The following is a 15,908-nucleotide window of genomic DNA, read 5'->3' on the forward strand; positions in this document are numbered from 1 at the left end:
ATCTAAATCAATACAAAATTGTATTTAGAAACAAGTAGCAATGAAATCTGCATTTTAGTTGTTAAAACATCTGCCCTGAAAATATAAATTAAATATTAAAAAGCAAACAACTATTCATTTGAAGTTTTAAATAACCTAATCACATCCATTTACCCCTGTAATTCAGCTTGGGAGCAATTAAATCCTCAAAGCCCTTCAAATCTGGGTCAATAACTGGCAGACTGCTGCAGAAAACAAAGATAGAGGGCTGTACATACAGACATGAGAAAAATCTAAGTTTGGCAGTGATTACCTTGATAACAAAATGTCATCAATTTGAAAAGTACTTTTTAAATTAAATTGTAACAAAATTATTAGTATACTAATGGCAATCCTTTAAATGCTGGTGTGTACAAGAAGTCACTTTAATTGGCAACTGTAGCCAGAGGCCTTGATGGGTTTTGCCAAGATTGTGGATTTATGCACATATTGACAACGAGATCTTTTGCCCAATACTTCAAAATATTAACAGCTCTGCCAGTTGCTGTGTGGACTCTAGTACGTCTGTTTTCACTATTAAATATCAGCAGATTCAGACTAGACCATATATTTTCATAAAATTATCACCACAAGTAATGGGGTTCTGCTTTTTTACACTTGGCAGTGTCACAGAATTCTGTGGACGGTTGGCGCTAGAGGTTTTCCATTTTTCATTAATAACTCTGGTGCAGCCCTGTAGTCAGGAGGACAAGGACACATTAACATTAAAGTTAGTATATCCTGAGGGAGTGGTCAGGAGGCTGCGAGCCAAAGTCTTTAGTTGTGAAAAGTGGAGACAAAACCCTTTGCTGCCTAAGGTGTAGAGAAAGAGGTAACACCCACTAGAATAAAATAACAGACGAGTGCATCTTGGCGTATAGTGTTAAAGGAGAATTTGCATCTTAATGCTTAATAGGATAGATTTTGTTTACCACCTATATAACGGTCTAGATTTTGTTTCTGCAAATAAACATTGTAACTTTTGGCACAACCCTGATACGGTTTAGACACCTCTGAAGTTGTCTATGAAAAGAGGAGCTGGCAAGAGCATCAGGAGTTTGTTTCTCACAGGTTCTTTTATGAAAATGTGACGCCCCCTCGACAGCATTGTTGTGAGAAACAAGAGAAGCGAGAAGCAAGTGCCTCTATATCATTTCAGATCAAGGACCTCTGAAAGTTGGCGAGTTTTTTCGAGGGGAAGGTTGAAAACATGTATCTGTCTACTTGGTGTTGTGACATGTCCTATAGAACAACTGGAGTAATACATAAACCAATTCATTTCAATGATCTGTAATGGCAGCCCATTAACTGTGTGAAAAGGAAAATTGCTACGTGTCAGAGCTATAACCAAAGGGCGATAGAATAACACTGTTATCTGAAGACAAATGCAACCCATACTTTTTAACTTTGAATCAATCCAGTGTCTGGAATACTCTAAATCAAAATCATGCTGACACATTACATACTAAACAATCCCTCAGCAGCATGAAACGTTGTGTGTAGATATAATCTGCACCTCTTCCTTTCCTGCCACATCTGGTAAAATTACATCAGGTATAACGTTATAATGATATTGGGGAGATGTGGGGAGTTTTCCAAGAATTAGACTACCCTGGTCTAAGTTTGTATTTCTTATTTCTAGAATCTATTAAGTATTTTTGACAGAGGAGTAGTACTCTACTTAATCTTTGCAATACCAACAAGATGATGTAAAATATAATATCTGGCAAAAGATCTTTTCCTTTAATGATTCTATTTGCTGTTAATATCAACTTCTGCATTTTACATCCTAATACACTGTGATAATACAAGAGTAAAGAACTTTTGCAACAATGAATTGAGAATAATTTACAGCAGGTTATTTACAGTTATCCAGGGAATATTATTGTCAGTCATGAAGTTTTATACATACCAGATTCCACCCTTCCCCTGCAGTTTACTTCAAAGATGTAAGAATTACTGTGTAAATTGTGCAAGAACAGGTTTATTCTATTAAAAACTAAACCTGAATGTATTAATTAATAAACCAATCAAACAATTAACTAAATAATGTTATCATTTCTGTCTGTCTTGATTTGGAAATGGTTGTGGGTTAAAGAATTTGACTTCTCCTTGTACATAAGTAGTACTTTGGAATTTTCACCCTCTAAGTTTCTCTCCATGTCAGTCCCTGACTTTTCCTATAACATTTCTCCCTTTCCATTCCCATACATTATTTAAATGTGCAGGTTCACTGAAACATACTGTAGACATCAATGCACAGCTCAGGAGAGCTCTGGGTGTAAAGATATGTTGTATGGTTTCTTGCGACACTGAGCACATTCGTGGTCATTCCTATGAGAAGACATTTCTTTGAAGCAGCAGCAGGAACACTCAATCAGACACTTTCTGCTCCAATCTAAAGTCATCACCAAATCGAGATATGGGCAGGAGTAGAAGGTTTGCTTGCCTTGCAGACTCCCAAAAAGTAATTGCATGAAAAAATGTAAACGTAATTGAAAAAATGTCCATAGACCCCGAAATTTTCAGAAGTCTTCATTACTCAACTAATTCACCATGAAAGGAGAACTTCAAGAGCTGTGGAGAAACTACTCACCCATTAATTCACCAACCCATCATGTGCTCAGCCCACGCCACAGAGGAAAAGAAGTACAAAAATAAATAAAAACAGCTGAAACGCTCTGTTCTAAAATGGTGTCCATGACACTTTGTTTATTGAAACTGGGCCAACTTTCTCTGACTTGAACATCTGCAGAAAGTCACATGTTTGAGTATGTTAAGCATACTAGAGACAACCTGAATTCAAATTACTTTATACAAAGCTCAGATACTGCAAACAAAATTTGATTTACAGATTGTCTACACTTTTGTTAAATATTTATCTAGTGTTTTGTATTACATTCTTATTTACTTTCTTCAAGGATACACAATTAAATAAGACTTAAGTGTGGGACAGCTGATAGACAGCTATATTTTATGATTTTGATAAATCTAATGACTTCAGACATTAGTTCAGACAGTAGCCTGGGGTTATGTTTACTTTAAAGTAGATGGTAAACTTCTTCAAACAAGGTAAATTAAAATCATACCTAATAACCAGCACTCAATTGGCCTGTTAATTGCCCTCTTTTTTATTCATCAATGCTATTGTACTTGTTGTGAATCATGTTCATCTTCGAAGGTTTTCTTAGTATGTTGAGTCTTGTTAACAGTCAGATAAGTTGTCCGATTGGTTGATGTAACAGTGACAGTAATTTCAGTTCAAAATAACACACAATTGCAATATAAAAACAAACAAAAACAAAAAAAACTTACATATACACAGGTCACACTTTTGTTTATATATTTTTGTGAGAATTAATTCATGTTCCCAATTTTCAGGTCTATTTAATTTAGGCTGGGTTAGATATCCCAGGCAGACATGGTCTTGCATGTGTTTATGAATATGCATTTCTGAATATTCATCAGTTATGAAAGCACTAAACGTATTATTTAAAAAAGGAAACTTCCTTACAGTAATAATGACAAGGACTTTCATAAAATTATTTGCTATGGATTTATGAAATAGGTCCACACACCTTTTCAATATTTTACTTGGAAAAACAAAACATTCATTTTTGTAATCATGAAAAAAATTGACATCTGGACAAAACCAGTTAGATGTTGAATTATTTAAACGTCTAATACTGAAAAACAAGTCTTATTGAGCTAGCTTTGAAATAAAAAAATAAATTAAAAAAGGGTCCAAATTAAATTAAAAGCACCAAGACCTTTCTTGGTTTTCTAGAGTTTTTCCATATAAAATGTTTAATCCTGTTGGCTGTGTAATTCACTGCACATCAAAGTTATAGTCAGAAACAGAAGATGCATTAGTACCGTAACCATACTGACTGATTTCAGTAGTTAAATGCTTGTTTTCTGCAATGAACCTGGTCAGTCTGGAATGGGAAATTCATTGATGTAGTCTCAAAGTTTTAAAACAAACTTTTTCTTTTTTCTTTTTTTAAACACTGGAATAGGTATAATATGAGAGCTGGAAATGCTGAGCCTTTTAATCACAAAACTCCAGAAGACTGAAAATATAATGAGTTATTCCTCAAATGTCTTTAGATTAGAAATGCCTGTGTGATTTATTTTGTTGTTGGTTCTCCGGATTCAAAGTCTGCAATTTAAAAAAAAAAAAAAAAAAGTGTTCAGTACTGGCTGCTTCGAAAATGTCTTGTGCTCTTTGAACCTGAGCAATTCTGTGATTGTGTCCTTAGTCCAGCGGCTCCTGTTTTATCCGGATGACTGAAGGTCCACGCTGTGCCCTCTTGATTTCCCTCCGAAGGACATATTCACTAAACTGTGAGGAGTCGACCCCTCCACCACAAGAGCCCACGATCTCAAAGCCTCTCTGCTGCAGCCGCTCCAGAACCTGAAACACAGCGGACAATTCATTAACTACACACACAGCAAGAGCAACTCTTCGTTTCAGGACTTTTTCAAAACTTCAAAATGTTTTGTTACGTTTTGGATGTATGCATAATTTGCACCGTAGTTTCTGAAAGAGGTCTTTTAAAATGAAAAAGTGAATTTAGAAATGCTGATGAATATCAAAAACTGTAAGATTTTCCCAGATGGTGTGCTTGCATGCTGGATTTTATTTTAACAATGCCGACATATGATATATTTGCCTTTAAAACTGTCAAAAAAACAAAACAAAACACTGCTACAGCATTCCTTTTAAATCTTTGCTGGAAAGCTCAGTATGTTGAAGCTGCATTAGGAAAAGACAACAACAAAATACAATTTCATTTACAATTCAAAAACTTGTTATTTTTCCCCTTTTTTCCCCCTAATACACCCAACAACAGTAGCTTCTTATTGCGAGCACATGACCCCCTAATTCTTCAGCCTTGTAGACATTATCTCCAGAAGGCTGCAAGATCACATTCCATTAAACTGCCCTCCGGGAGCATTGTTTTTTTCTCTGCCACTTGGCAGCTCAGGAGCTCAGCAGCCCTCCCAGCTTCAGGCTGGACTGCATGCCAAACTACAAAGGTCTCGCACTGCTGGCAATTTCCGTCTCTTCTCCATTAGCACAGCTACAGGACCCAGTGGCGATTTGTTTTAATAACCAAACAGGATTATAACATCCCTCCAGACAGCCTGGCCTAGCGTGCTCTTTCAAGACCAGATCTAGTTTGGGTGATCAAATCCAAACTCTGAAAACAAACAGTGTACGATGGGTCATTTTCTAATGGCAGGGGATTTTAATGACACTATTTCTAACCTTTCGGAAGGGGAGACATGAAAGTTAAAAAAAAAACTAAAAAGTTGTACATATTGAAGACATTACAACTAGTAAAAAACAAAATTTCTATCATTAAAATAAGTTAACAAACCAATAACTATGTTTTTCAGCGTAGGTTTTTTTAGAAGGTACCTTTACCATCAATATGAACAAAAACAGTTAAAACATGATTTTACAGTAAAGTCCAGGCACGGGCACTGCTGCTGGAGGGGCGGACGTGTGCTTCGGCTCAGCCTCACCTGAACGGAGTTGAGATGGCAGTAGCCGTTAAGGGGGAAGCGTATAACGTGCGTGGAGTCGTGGTTCCAGCCGGCGTTGACCGAGTTGCACATGACGTCTCCGATCTCGGGGAAGACCTCCTCGATGAGGGCCTTGTCCCCGCTTAGCGTGATCCTCTCGCCCAGGTCCGGGGCCACTCGCACCACCAGGCACTCGCAGGGTCGCGAGAACCGACTCAGTTCCCGGTCCTGCTTCCAGCGCTCCAGCTCCCCCAGCATGGGCTGCAGCTGGAAATAGCGCGCCTCCTCGTAGAGCAGGCTGTAATCCTGGGGGACAGCGTCAGAGATTGGAAACAGAGCGGGGAAGAAATGAGTTACCAAGAGGGAGTTTCTAAATAAATAAATAAATAAATAAATAAATAATCAATCCCAGCTATTATTCTGTTTTCCCAGAGAATCTTCTACTGCACTACTTAACCTGTGTAACCCTACACAAACTTTACACATATGGCTCCAGGGCTTTGCTATGATCTCTTGAAATGCAGATAAAACAGGGAAAGCATGCTCAATGTACTGTGACCTTAGCTGAACTAAAATAAATATATTCATCATGTTCTGAAAATGAAATCTTTTCTAATAGCGATTCTGTTACCAGCCTAGTTCTAAGTCAGACTCCACACGTTTTTTGACTGTGAAGTCGGACTGCTGTGCACAGCGCAGAGAACGGCCCCGATGGAACATAAACTTACTTTCATAAACTCAAGCAAATGAGCTGGGAACCACGGTAGAAGTCTGAAGTAACTAGGCCAAAGGGTTCATGAAAGCAAGAGTAATTAATCAAGTAATCCAATCAACTCTATAATCAAAATTGCTTCTTGTTCATGGTGAAAAAAGACAACTTGAAAATAAATTTCATTTTTAGAAGCCCATCTCCTACTTTTTGTGCATTTCTAGGCTAATTTATACCAGGTAAATTATATAGTGAGGTCATGAACTGCGTACTGTGCGTGAAAATATCTTACCTACAATAAACCCGGTTCTGTTTTGCAACACACTGAGTGCTAATAAAGATTTCAAAATGCTCTTTTTTAACATGTTTTTTCCCCAAGCCGCTTGAGAGTATCCCTTCTGCATGAAACTTACACTCACCTAAAGGATTATTAGGAACACCATACTAATACTGTGTTTGACCCCCTTTCGCCTTCAGAACTGCCTTAATTCTACGTGGCATTGATTCAACAAGGTGCTGAAAGCATTCTTTAGAAATGTTGGCCCATATTGATAGGATAGCATCTTGCAGTTGATGGAGATTTGTGGGATGCACATCCAGGGCACGAAGCTCCCGTTCCACCACATCCCAAAGATGCTCTATTGGGTTGAGATCTGGTGACTGTGGGGGCCAGTTTAGTACAGTGAACTCATTGTCATGTTCAAGAAACCAATTTGAAATGATTCGACCTTTGTGACATGGTGCATTATCCTGCTGGAAGTAGCCATCAGAGGATGGGTACATGGTGGTCATAAAGGGATGGACATGGTCAGAAACAATGCTCAGGTAGGCCGTGGCATTTAAACGATGCCCAATTGGCACTAAGGGGCCTAAAGTGTGCCAAGAAAACATCCCCCACACCATTACACCACCACCACCAGCCTGCACAGTGGTAACAAGGCATGATGGATCCATGTTCTCATTCTGTTTACGCCAAATTCTGACTCTACCATCTGAATGTCTCAACAGAAATCGAGACTCATCAGACCAGGCAACATTTTTCCAGTCTTCAACTGTCCAATTTTGGTGAGCTTGTGCAAATTGTAGCCTCTTTTTCCTATTTGTAGTGGAGATGAGTGGTACCCGGTGGGGTCTTCTGCTGTTGTAGCCCATCCGCCTCAAGGTTGTACGTGTTGTGGCTTCACAAATGCTTTGCTGCATACCTCGGTTGTAACGAGTGGTTATTTCAGTCAAAGTTGCTCTTCTATCAGCTTGAATCAGTCGGCCCATTCTCCTCTGACCTCTAGCATCAACAAGGCATTTTCGCCCACAGGACTGCCGCATACTGGATGTTTTTCCCTTTTCACACCATTCTTTGTAAACCCTAGAAATGGTTGTGCGTGAAAATCCCAGTAACTGAGCAGATTGTGAAATACTCAGACCGGCCCGTCTGGCACCAACAACCACGCTCAAAATTGCTTAAATCACCTTTCTTTCCCATTCAGACATTCAGTTTGGAGTTCAGGAGATTGTCTTGACCAGGACCACACCCCTAAATGCATTGAAGCAACTGCCATGTGATTGGTTGGTTAGATAATTGCATTAATGAGAAATTGAACAGGTGTTCCTAATAATCCTTTAGGTGAGTGTATATTAGAAAATGTCTGATGCTTAAAGTATTGACTTTGTTGTACAGCAGCTAAGAGAACATTCCCGTTTCAGAGATTAATTAAGAAAACTCTTGAGCCTTTATATAACCTATTCATGTCCATATTGAAAAAACAGGAATCAAATTGTGAAGAATTAAGTCATGTATACTTTTGGACATACTTACCTTAAAGTCATCAGGAATCAAAAGCTTGGAGGTCCTGAGGAAATTTAAAATGTATCTGAACATGTGTCCGTCTCTGTCAACAAAGTAGTGCTGTTTGAGACTGTCCAGCACGATGGGCTCTGTGCCATCGAAGAGCCGGCCAATTCTGTTAAGAGAGAAGATAAATGTAAGTGTAGAGGCTTATTGTATCTCAGTGTAAAAATTTGTGTAAGCCCGCCAACAGAAAAATCTTTCTTCCTTCGTAATCAAGTAGAATAAAAGAATAGATAGATAAACATGTAGATATCAGAAATGCTAAATGGATTGAAGACAGACTAACAACAGTTCTGTACACACTGAATAACCCAACATGTCAAATGTACACAACACAACAGTATATATTGCTGGACAGTTTAATGCTTTTTTCCATTCATTGTAGAAACCTTATTTAGCATAGTGGGAAGATAAACTCAAATTATTCAGACATGATAAGGACTGGATTCCTCATTTGGATAATTAGTTGAATCTTAAAATAAACACTGCTGATATTAACTTTTTCCATACTCTAATCAGCATTAACTAAAACAAATCAATTATTTTAAAAACGACTATTAAAAAAAAGGCAATTTCTGACAATGAAACCCATTAGCAGTCTATGTTGTACAGTGTTGATTATGTAAGCAGATACTGATTTCTATGTGATGCAGATGAGTGGAGAAGAAAAAAAAAACTATTTATGGAAATTCTTAATGTATACAAAGAAAATCAACAAAATGTTATCACTGGTATAAAAATATAACTGCAAGTCACAGTCACAGCATGCACAGTGACGCTGTTGTAAGTGCAGAGAAAATTAAAGCCTACAGTAGAGATGGACAGATGAAAAAAAGGAAAAGAAAAAAAAAATCTAATTAACCAAATACAAATATATGAAAAATCATCACATAGCTTCAGCAAAACACTGGATTCAGATGCACTGAATATACATACACATACACACACGCACGCACACACTCAAGAAAATCACCTTTTGTTGCCTGGAATTAAAATAGTCCCCACCCCACCCCCCAACTTACTTACACATCCTACCCCACCACTGGGAAAAAACTATGTAGAAATTTGTAGTAAATTGATTAAAATAAAAACTGAAATAGCTTGGTAGGATGTGTCCAACAGCCATGTATACCGATTAGCAAATTCTGTTGTTTTAATTAATAAGAATAGAAATTCTTGAAATTGTCTCCCTTTCCTGATCACTGATCCTTCAGAGACAGGTCAGTTCTAGCAGGTCATAAAATAAATCAAACGTGTGCTGTTACATGTTAACCATTATTCAGGAGATGGGACCTCCATGAGCTCGGCACCAGATTGACACTCTCTCACATTGACACTTTCCAGAACAGATTTCAATCACCCCACCGCATCTCACCATCAAAGACCACGTGAGGTTGTAAATCCCTTAAGAGCTACCAGACAAGCAGCCAATGAGCAGGCGATGCATCTATGCCATGTAGGATCCACCAATGAGGAGCAGACCACAAGGGCCTGGAATGCAGCCAAGTTATTTCTCCTTAGAATCCGCCGCCTGGAATTAATTTGATGCTCTGGGGGCTCTACAGGCTCCCCAAATACACACCTGACACCTGAGAATCAGCCTCCGCTCCTTTCAAGACGCAACGCAAGACTGTTTCATGCTGATTGAATCTCAGAATGAACTCTGAGCCCAGCCAGCAGCCTAGCCTCAAAAAGCATCAAAAACTCTTAACAAAGTCATCAAACTTTGTGTATAATGCAATCTTGAAGCCGGCATTCTTGCCTGATCCCCAGGATAGTACTTAGTTTAAACATTTTCAACTGTCCAACTGAACTGGAATAAGTTGCTACTCACTGTGTGCTGAAAACCGTTTGCCCTTGCTAGACCAACAGAACCCTTATCTTGCCCAGAGACCTGTCTCCGGATCCCCATCACTGACCGAGCTGCTGCTTCATGGGAATATCTAAGTGACTGAGCATCCCTATTTGCATCTTTCAGATCTGCAGGAGTATGGCATCCCGGACCATTGTTCCTCGGCTCACGGACACACTCCTCAAGTTCTTGTCTGCATCCTTATCAGCTCCTGACTAGGGTGGCCAACCAAATAGGAATACCAATAAGTATCTCAACATTAAATATATATTTTATTTATGAAATAAAGAATGACTAAGTTTAAATGACTAAGTGTTTCTGATATACAACAGCACCTTAATGTATTTTTATAGTTCTATTAAACATCTGAATAGTTGTTATACATATATGTGAGTATATAAAGAGAGATCATCATTCTGTCATTAGCTATTTGAGATCAAATTCACAATGATCTGTTAATATAGCGTATTGATATCTATACTTAACGCAGTTGTGACCAATCATAACTTGAGAGGTTCCCCATCAGCAACCGATGGGTGGCCTTGTGAGCATCTCTGCTGAACTGGTGTTTAAAATGAACTTTGAATTAACTAACCGATGGCTTTGACTGGCCAGAGTGTGCATGGGGCAACAATATCTGGCCTGCAGGGTAGGGTGGCTAGAAGGAAACCATTACACAAGAAAGGCCATCTGACACACTGAAGAGATTCAGTAGCCATATGACAAACAGTATTGTAATCTGACAAAACTTAAATGGAAATATTGGCCTACAAGCAATGCATTATGTTTGGTGCAAACCCAACACCGCACACCACACCAAAAGAGCACCCTAGTGGTGGCAGCATCATGTAATTGGAATGTTTCTCATCAACAAGGTCTGGGACACTTGTCAGGATAGAAGGGAAAATTAACAGAGCAAAGTACAGAAAAATCCTTGAGGGAAACCCTATGCCCAATGTAAGAATGCTAAAACTGGAATGGAAATCCACTTTTCTGCAGGACAACACCCTAAGCACACAGCCAAAACTACACTGGAGTGGCTAAGGAACAAAAATGTAAATGTCCTTGAGTGGCCCAGTCACAGACCTGACACAAATCAAATGAAAATATTTCAGTTCTATATATACACTCACCTAAAGGATTATTAGGAACACCATACTAATACTGTGTTTGACCCCCTTTCGCCTTCAGAACTGCCTTAATTCTACGTGGCATTGATTCAACAAGGTGCTGAAAGCATTCTTTAGAAATGTTGGCCCATATTGATAGGATAGCATCTTGCAGTTGATGGAGATTTGTGGGATGCACATCCAGGGCACGAAGCTCCCGTTCCACCACATCCCAAAGATGCTCTATTGGGTTGAGATCTGGTGACTGTGGGGGCCAGTTTAGTACAGTGAACTCATTGTCATGTTCAAGAAACCAATTTGAAATGATTCGACCTTTGTGACATGGTGCATTATCCTGCTGGAAGTAGCCATCAGAGGATGGGTACATGGTGGTCATAAAGGGATGGACATGGTCAGAAACAATGCTCAGGTTGGCCGTGGCATTTAAACGATGCCCAATTGGCACTAAGGGGCCTAAAGTGTGCCAAGAAAACATCCCCAACACCATTACACCACCACCACCAGCCTGCACAGTGGTAACAAGGCATGATGGATCCATGTTCTCATTCTGTTTACGCCAAATTCTGACTCTACCATCTGAATGTCTCAACAGAAATCGAGACTCATCAGACCAGGCAACATTTTTCCAGTCTTCAACTGTCCAATTTTGGTGAGCTTGTGCAAATTGTAGCCTCTTTTTCCTATTTGTAGTGGAGATGAGTGGTACCCGGTGGGGTCTTCTGCTGTTGTAGCCCATCCGCCTCAAGGTTGTACGTGTTGTGGCTTCACAAATGCTTTGCTGCATACCTCGGTTGTAACGAGTGGTTATTTCAGTCAAAGTTGCTCTTCTATCAGCTTGAATCAGTCGGCCCATTCTCCTCTGACCTCTAGCATCAACAAGGCATTTTCGCCCACAGGACTGCCGCATACTGGATGTTTTTCCCTTTTCACACCATTCTTTGTAAACCCTAGAAATGGTTGTGCGTGAAAATCCCAGTAACTGAGCAGATTGTGAAATACTCAGACCGGCCCGTCTGGCACCAACAACCATGCCACGCTCAAAATTGCTTAAATCACCTTTCTTTCCCATTCAGACATTCAGTTTGGAGTTCAGGAGATTGTCTTGACCAGGACCACACCCCTAAATGCATTGAAGCAACTGCCATGTGATTGGTTGATTAGATAATTGCATTAATGAGAAATTGAACAGGTGTTCCTAATAATCCTTTAGGTGAGTGTATATAGTGAGGGAAAAAAGTATTTGATCCCCTGCTGATTTTGTAAGTTTGCCCACTGACAAAGAAATGATCAGTCTATAATTTTAATGGTAGGTGTATTTTAGCCGTCAGAGACAGAATAACAACAAAAAAATCCTGAAAAAACACATTTCAAAAAAGTTATAAATTGATTTGCATGTTAATGAGGGAAATAAGTATTTGACCCCTTCGAATTAGTACTTGGTGGCAAAACCCTTGTTGGCAATCACAGAGGTCAGATGTTTCTTGTAGTTGGCCACCAGGTTTGCACACATCTCAGGAGGGATTTTGTCCCACTCCTCTTTGCAGATCTTCTACAAGTCATTAAGGTTTCGAGGCTGACGTTTGGCAACTCGAACCTTCAGCTCCCTCCACAGATTTTCTATGGGATTAAGGTCTGGACACTGGCTAGGCCACTCCAGGACCTTAATGTGCTTCTTCTTGAGCCACTCCTTTGTTGCCTTGGCTGTGTGTTTTGGGTCATTGTCATGCTGGAATACCCATCCACGACCCATTTTCAATGCCCTGGCTGAGGGAAGGAGGTTCTCACCCAAGATTTGACGGTACATGGCCCCGTCCATCGTCCCTTTGATGCGGTGCAGTTGTCCTGTCCCCTTAGCAGAAAAACACCCCCAAAGCATAATGTTTCCACCTCCATGTTGGACGATGGGGATGGTGTTCTTGGGGTCATTCCTCCTCCTCCAAACACGGCGAGTTAAGTTGATGCCAAAGAGCTCGATTTTGGTCTCATCTGACAACACTTTCACCCAGTTCTCCTCTGAATCATTCAGATGTTCATTGGCAAACTTCAGTACATGTGCTTTCTTGAGCAGGGGGACCTTGCGGGCACTGCAGGATTTCAGTCCTTCACGGCGTAGTGTGTTACCAATTGTTTTCTTGGTGACTATGGTCCCAGCTGCCTTGAGATCATTAACAAGATCCTCCCGTGTAGTTCTGGGCTGATTCCTCACCGTTCTCATGATCATTGAAACTCCACGAGGTGAGATCTTGCATGGAGCCCCAGACTGAGGGAGACTGACAGTTATCTTGCATTTCTTCCATTTGCGAATAATCGCACCAACTGTTGTCACCTTCTCACCAAGCTGCTTGGCGATGGTCTTGTAGCCCATTCCAGCCTTGTGTAGGTCTACAATCTTGTCCCTGACATCCTTGGACAGCTCTTTGGTCTTGGCCATGGTGGAGAGTTTGGAATCTGATTGATTGATTGCTTCTGTGGACAGGTGTCTTTTATACAGGTAACGAGCTGAGCTCCCTTTAAGAGAGTTTTCCTAATCTCAGCTCGTTACCTGTATAAAAGACACCTGGGAGCCAGAAATCTTGCTGATTGATAGGGGATCAAATTTTTCCACTAAAACTTATCAACTTCTTTCTCCTTAACAGTGTGAACTATGGTGCATAGATAGGTGAAAATAAATCAATTGAAATGCATGAAACAGAGGCACTGACAACAAAATATTGGGGGGGAAAAGGTTAAAGACTTTCTATTTAACAAAGCTGTTAAACATGATTTTCATTTCACTTGGGTTCATTTTAAGTCCAGTTGTCTTGCTTGCATCTGGGAGTTCTTGAAATTGAAGCCACGGGTCTTCAGGTGTTTTTTGCAAATATGACGTATATAAAAAAGAAATGAAGTACCAAACAATGAAAATCAGCAAGGTTGTATGCTGTAAGGATGTACTATAAAGTTACAAATTCATGAAAATAATTCAGACTTTAATTGTTTCCCCCTTTAGATTTTGGAAAACAAATGTCCATTAAAAAACAAAAGTCACCCGGCAAACACTAAATAACAGCTGTGTCTATCAAATTAAGATTTTAAATATATTTTTTAATGCAAAATGGTCAATAAAAAGACAGGCTGTAACATGCTGTCCACAATGCTTTGAATGGAACCTATCAGGTATTGCAGTGGTATGGAAATCTGGAAATTGTGCTACAGGACAAAAACCTCACTTGTATTATTGCTGGAATAGCATTAATAGAAATGTGTAGGAGTTCAATGTGGTTTTCTTGAGCACCTGAAGCACAGACCAGATTTCTATTCCTGGAAAACAACTCAAGTTGTCTTTGGGAGATGAAACCTTCCAAAAGGTAAAAGGGGTCTATACCATCAAGAGCAGAAAAGAGCATGCATGTCTGCGAGTTATACATTAAAGTACTCTGTAGAGGATGGCTTTACTTACTCCCAGCTCAGGACCTTGGCTATTGGTGGCTCCATCATGGCATAAACTAGTTACAAATCACAGCAGCTCTTGGAAAACCGGTTCAGGATTAAATGGGTAAAGAAAGGGGCCATACAAGGGGCATCACAATATATAGGTTACAGTCAGATTATAGAACTCTGGCCTCATAGCCATAGGGTTCTGGGCTCAAGTCCTCTATATGGACATTGGTGTTGTATATTTAAAAGCATAATTATTTTGTAAAGCCTTCCTATCAGCATTCTCTGATGGTTTTCCAAGCACTGACAATATAATTGCTTGTTTTAGTATCTATCACTCAGTGTGAGAATGAACAAGATAGAGAAACATATGCTTTGCTTAATGACCATCTCTACTCCTACAATCTTTACATTAAACATTGGTCGAGCAATAAGGCATATAAACCCTTTATCAAGAATGATGCACACACTTCCAGGAAGTCTGAATTTCACCACATAAACCGTCCACTGCAGTTACAGTTTTGTATTCACACATCATCAACGTCAGCTGTAGTTTTTCCAAACCAAAGGCAACCAATGTTAGTGATGTCTAGTTTACCATAATCCTAACTGATTCTGTCTATGGTCTTGCAGGGAAGTGTGCCACAGCTGGATGTGTCACTATCCATAGCATCATCATCCATGTAAAGCTAGAATAATAAATTAAAAATGGCAGAAGCATGAAGGAAAAAAGCTATGCAGAAATAATAATAAAAGAAAAATTGCTTTGCATGAGTTTAAGTAAATGATGTTTGGCAATATAAACAGTCTCAAAGAGGTAAAGTCAAACATTTGAACATTTATAACACTTGATTAAAATAAAAATAGATCATTATTATCTAGCCTTAAATGTTATCTTGCGTTTGTAGATTTATCACACACACTTGAACTGCAAAGAACCACCCTTGGCTGATTTTAAGTAAGTTGAAGAAAACAGACTTATTTTTCACAAAAATACATTTTTTCCACAGCAAACAAAACAAGAACAAAATGATATATGTATATGTATATCAGAAAACTGATTAATTATATTAAACCCAGAATCTTAAATTCATAATGGCAAATATATAATTAATCTTACTAAAACGTTATGTGTAAAATGACTGCGATATAGTTGAGGGATGCAAAGATTAGTTAAAAAGCCCAAAAGACTGGTCAATACCATCTGGTATTGACTGCTTAGAGCTGATTAGCATCCTAAGGCAAAGCCCAAAGCAACCGATGGACTTAAGATGGTGATTGCCAGATGGTATTAGCCGCTTTAGAGTTTTACTGCTGTTATGACATCTGTCAAAATCAAAAAATGATATGTGTGCGCCTTGTTTTTTCTTCAGTTTCAAGACTTTGGCACGAACATACTTG

At 39.2% G+C, this 15,908-nt stretch overlaps 1 protein-coding gene across 3 annotated transcripts in view; it reads right to left on the reverse strand.

Moving 5' to 3' along the window:
• Nucleotides 1-2,700: 2,700 nt before the first annotated feature.
• Nucleotides 2,701-15,908, reverse strand: part of kctd1 (potassium channel tetramerization domain containing 1) — a 51,146-nt gene continuing 37,938 nt past the window's right edge. For all 3 annotated transcript variants that reach the window (XM_066719583.1, XM_066719585.1, XM_066719582.1), the window contains exons 3-5: nucleotides 8,076-8,220; nucleotides 5,554-5,859; nucleotides 2,701-4,435 (exon numbers count right to left, since the gene is read on the reverse strand). In XM_066719583.1, coding sequence (XP_066575680.1) covers nucleotides 4,277-4,435; nucleotides 5,554-5,859; nucleotides 8,076-8,220 — 610 coding nt within the window. In that variant the 3' untranslated portion in view covers nucleotides 2,701-4,276. The remainder of the gene's footprint in view (nucleotides 4,436-5,553; nucleotides 5,860-8,075; nucleotides 8,221-15,908) is intronic.

Source organism: Amia ocellicauda, chromosome 2, assembly GCF_036373705.1.
Source record: "Amia ocellicauda isolate fAmiCal2 chromosome 2, fAmiCal2.hap1, whole genome shotgun sequence".
Classification (NCBI taxonomy): domain Eukaryota; kingdom Metazoa; phylum Chordata; class Actinopteri; order Amiiformes; family Amiidae; genus Amia; species Amia ocellicauda.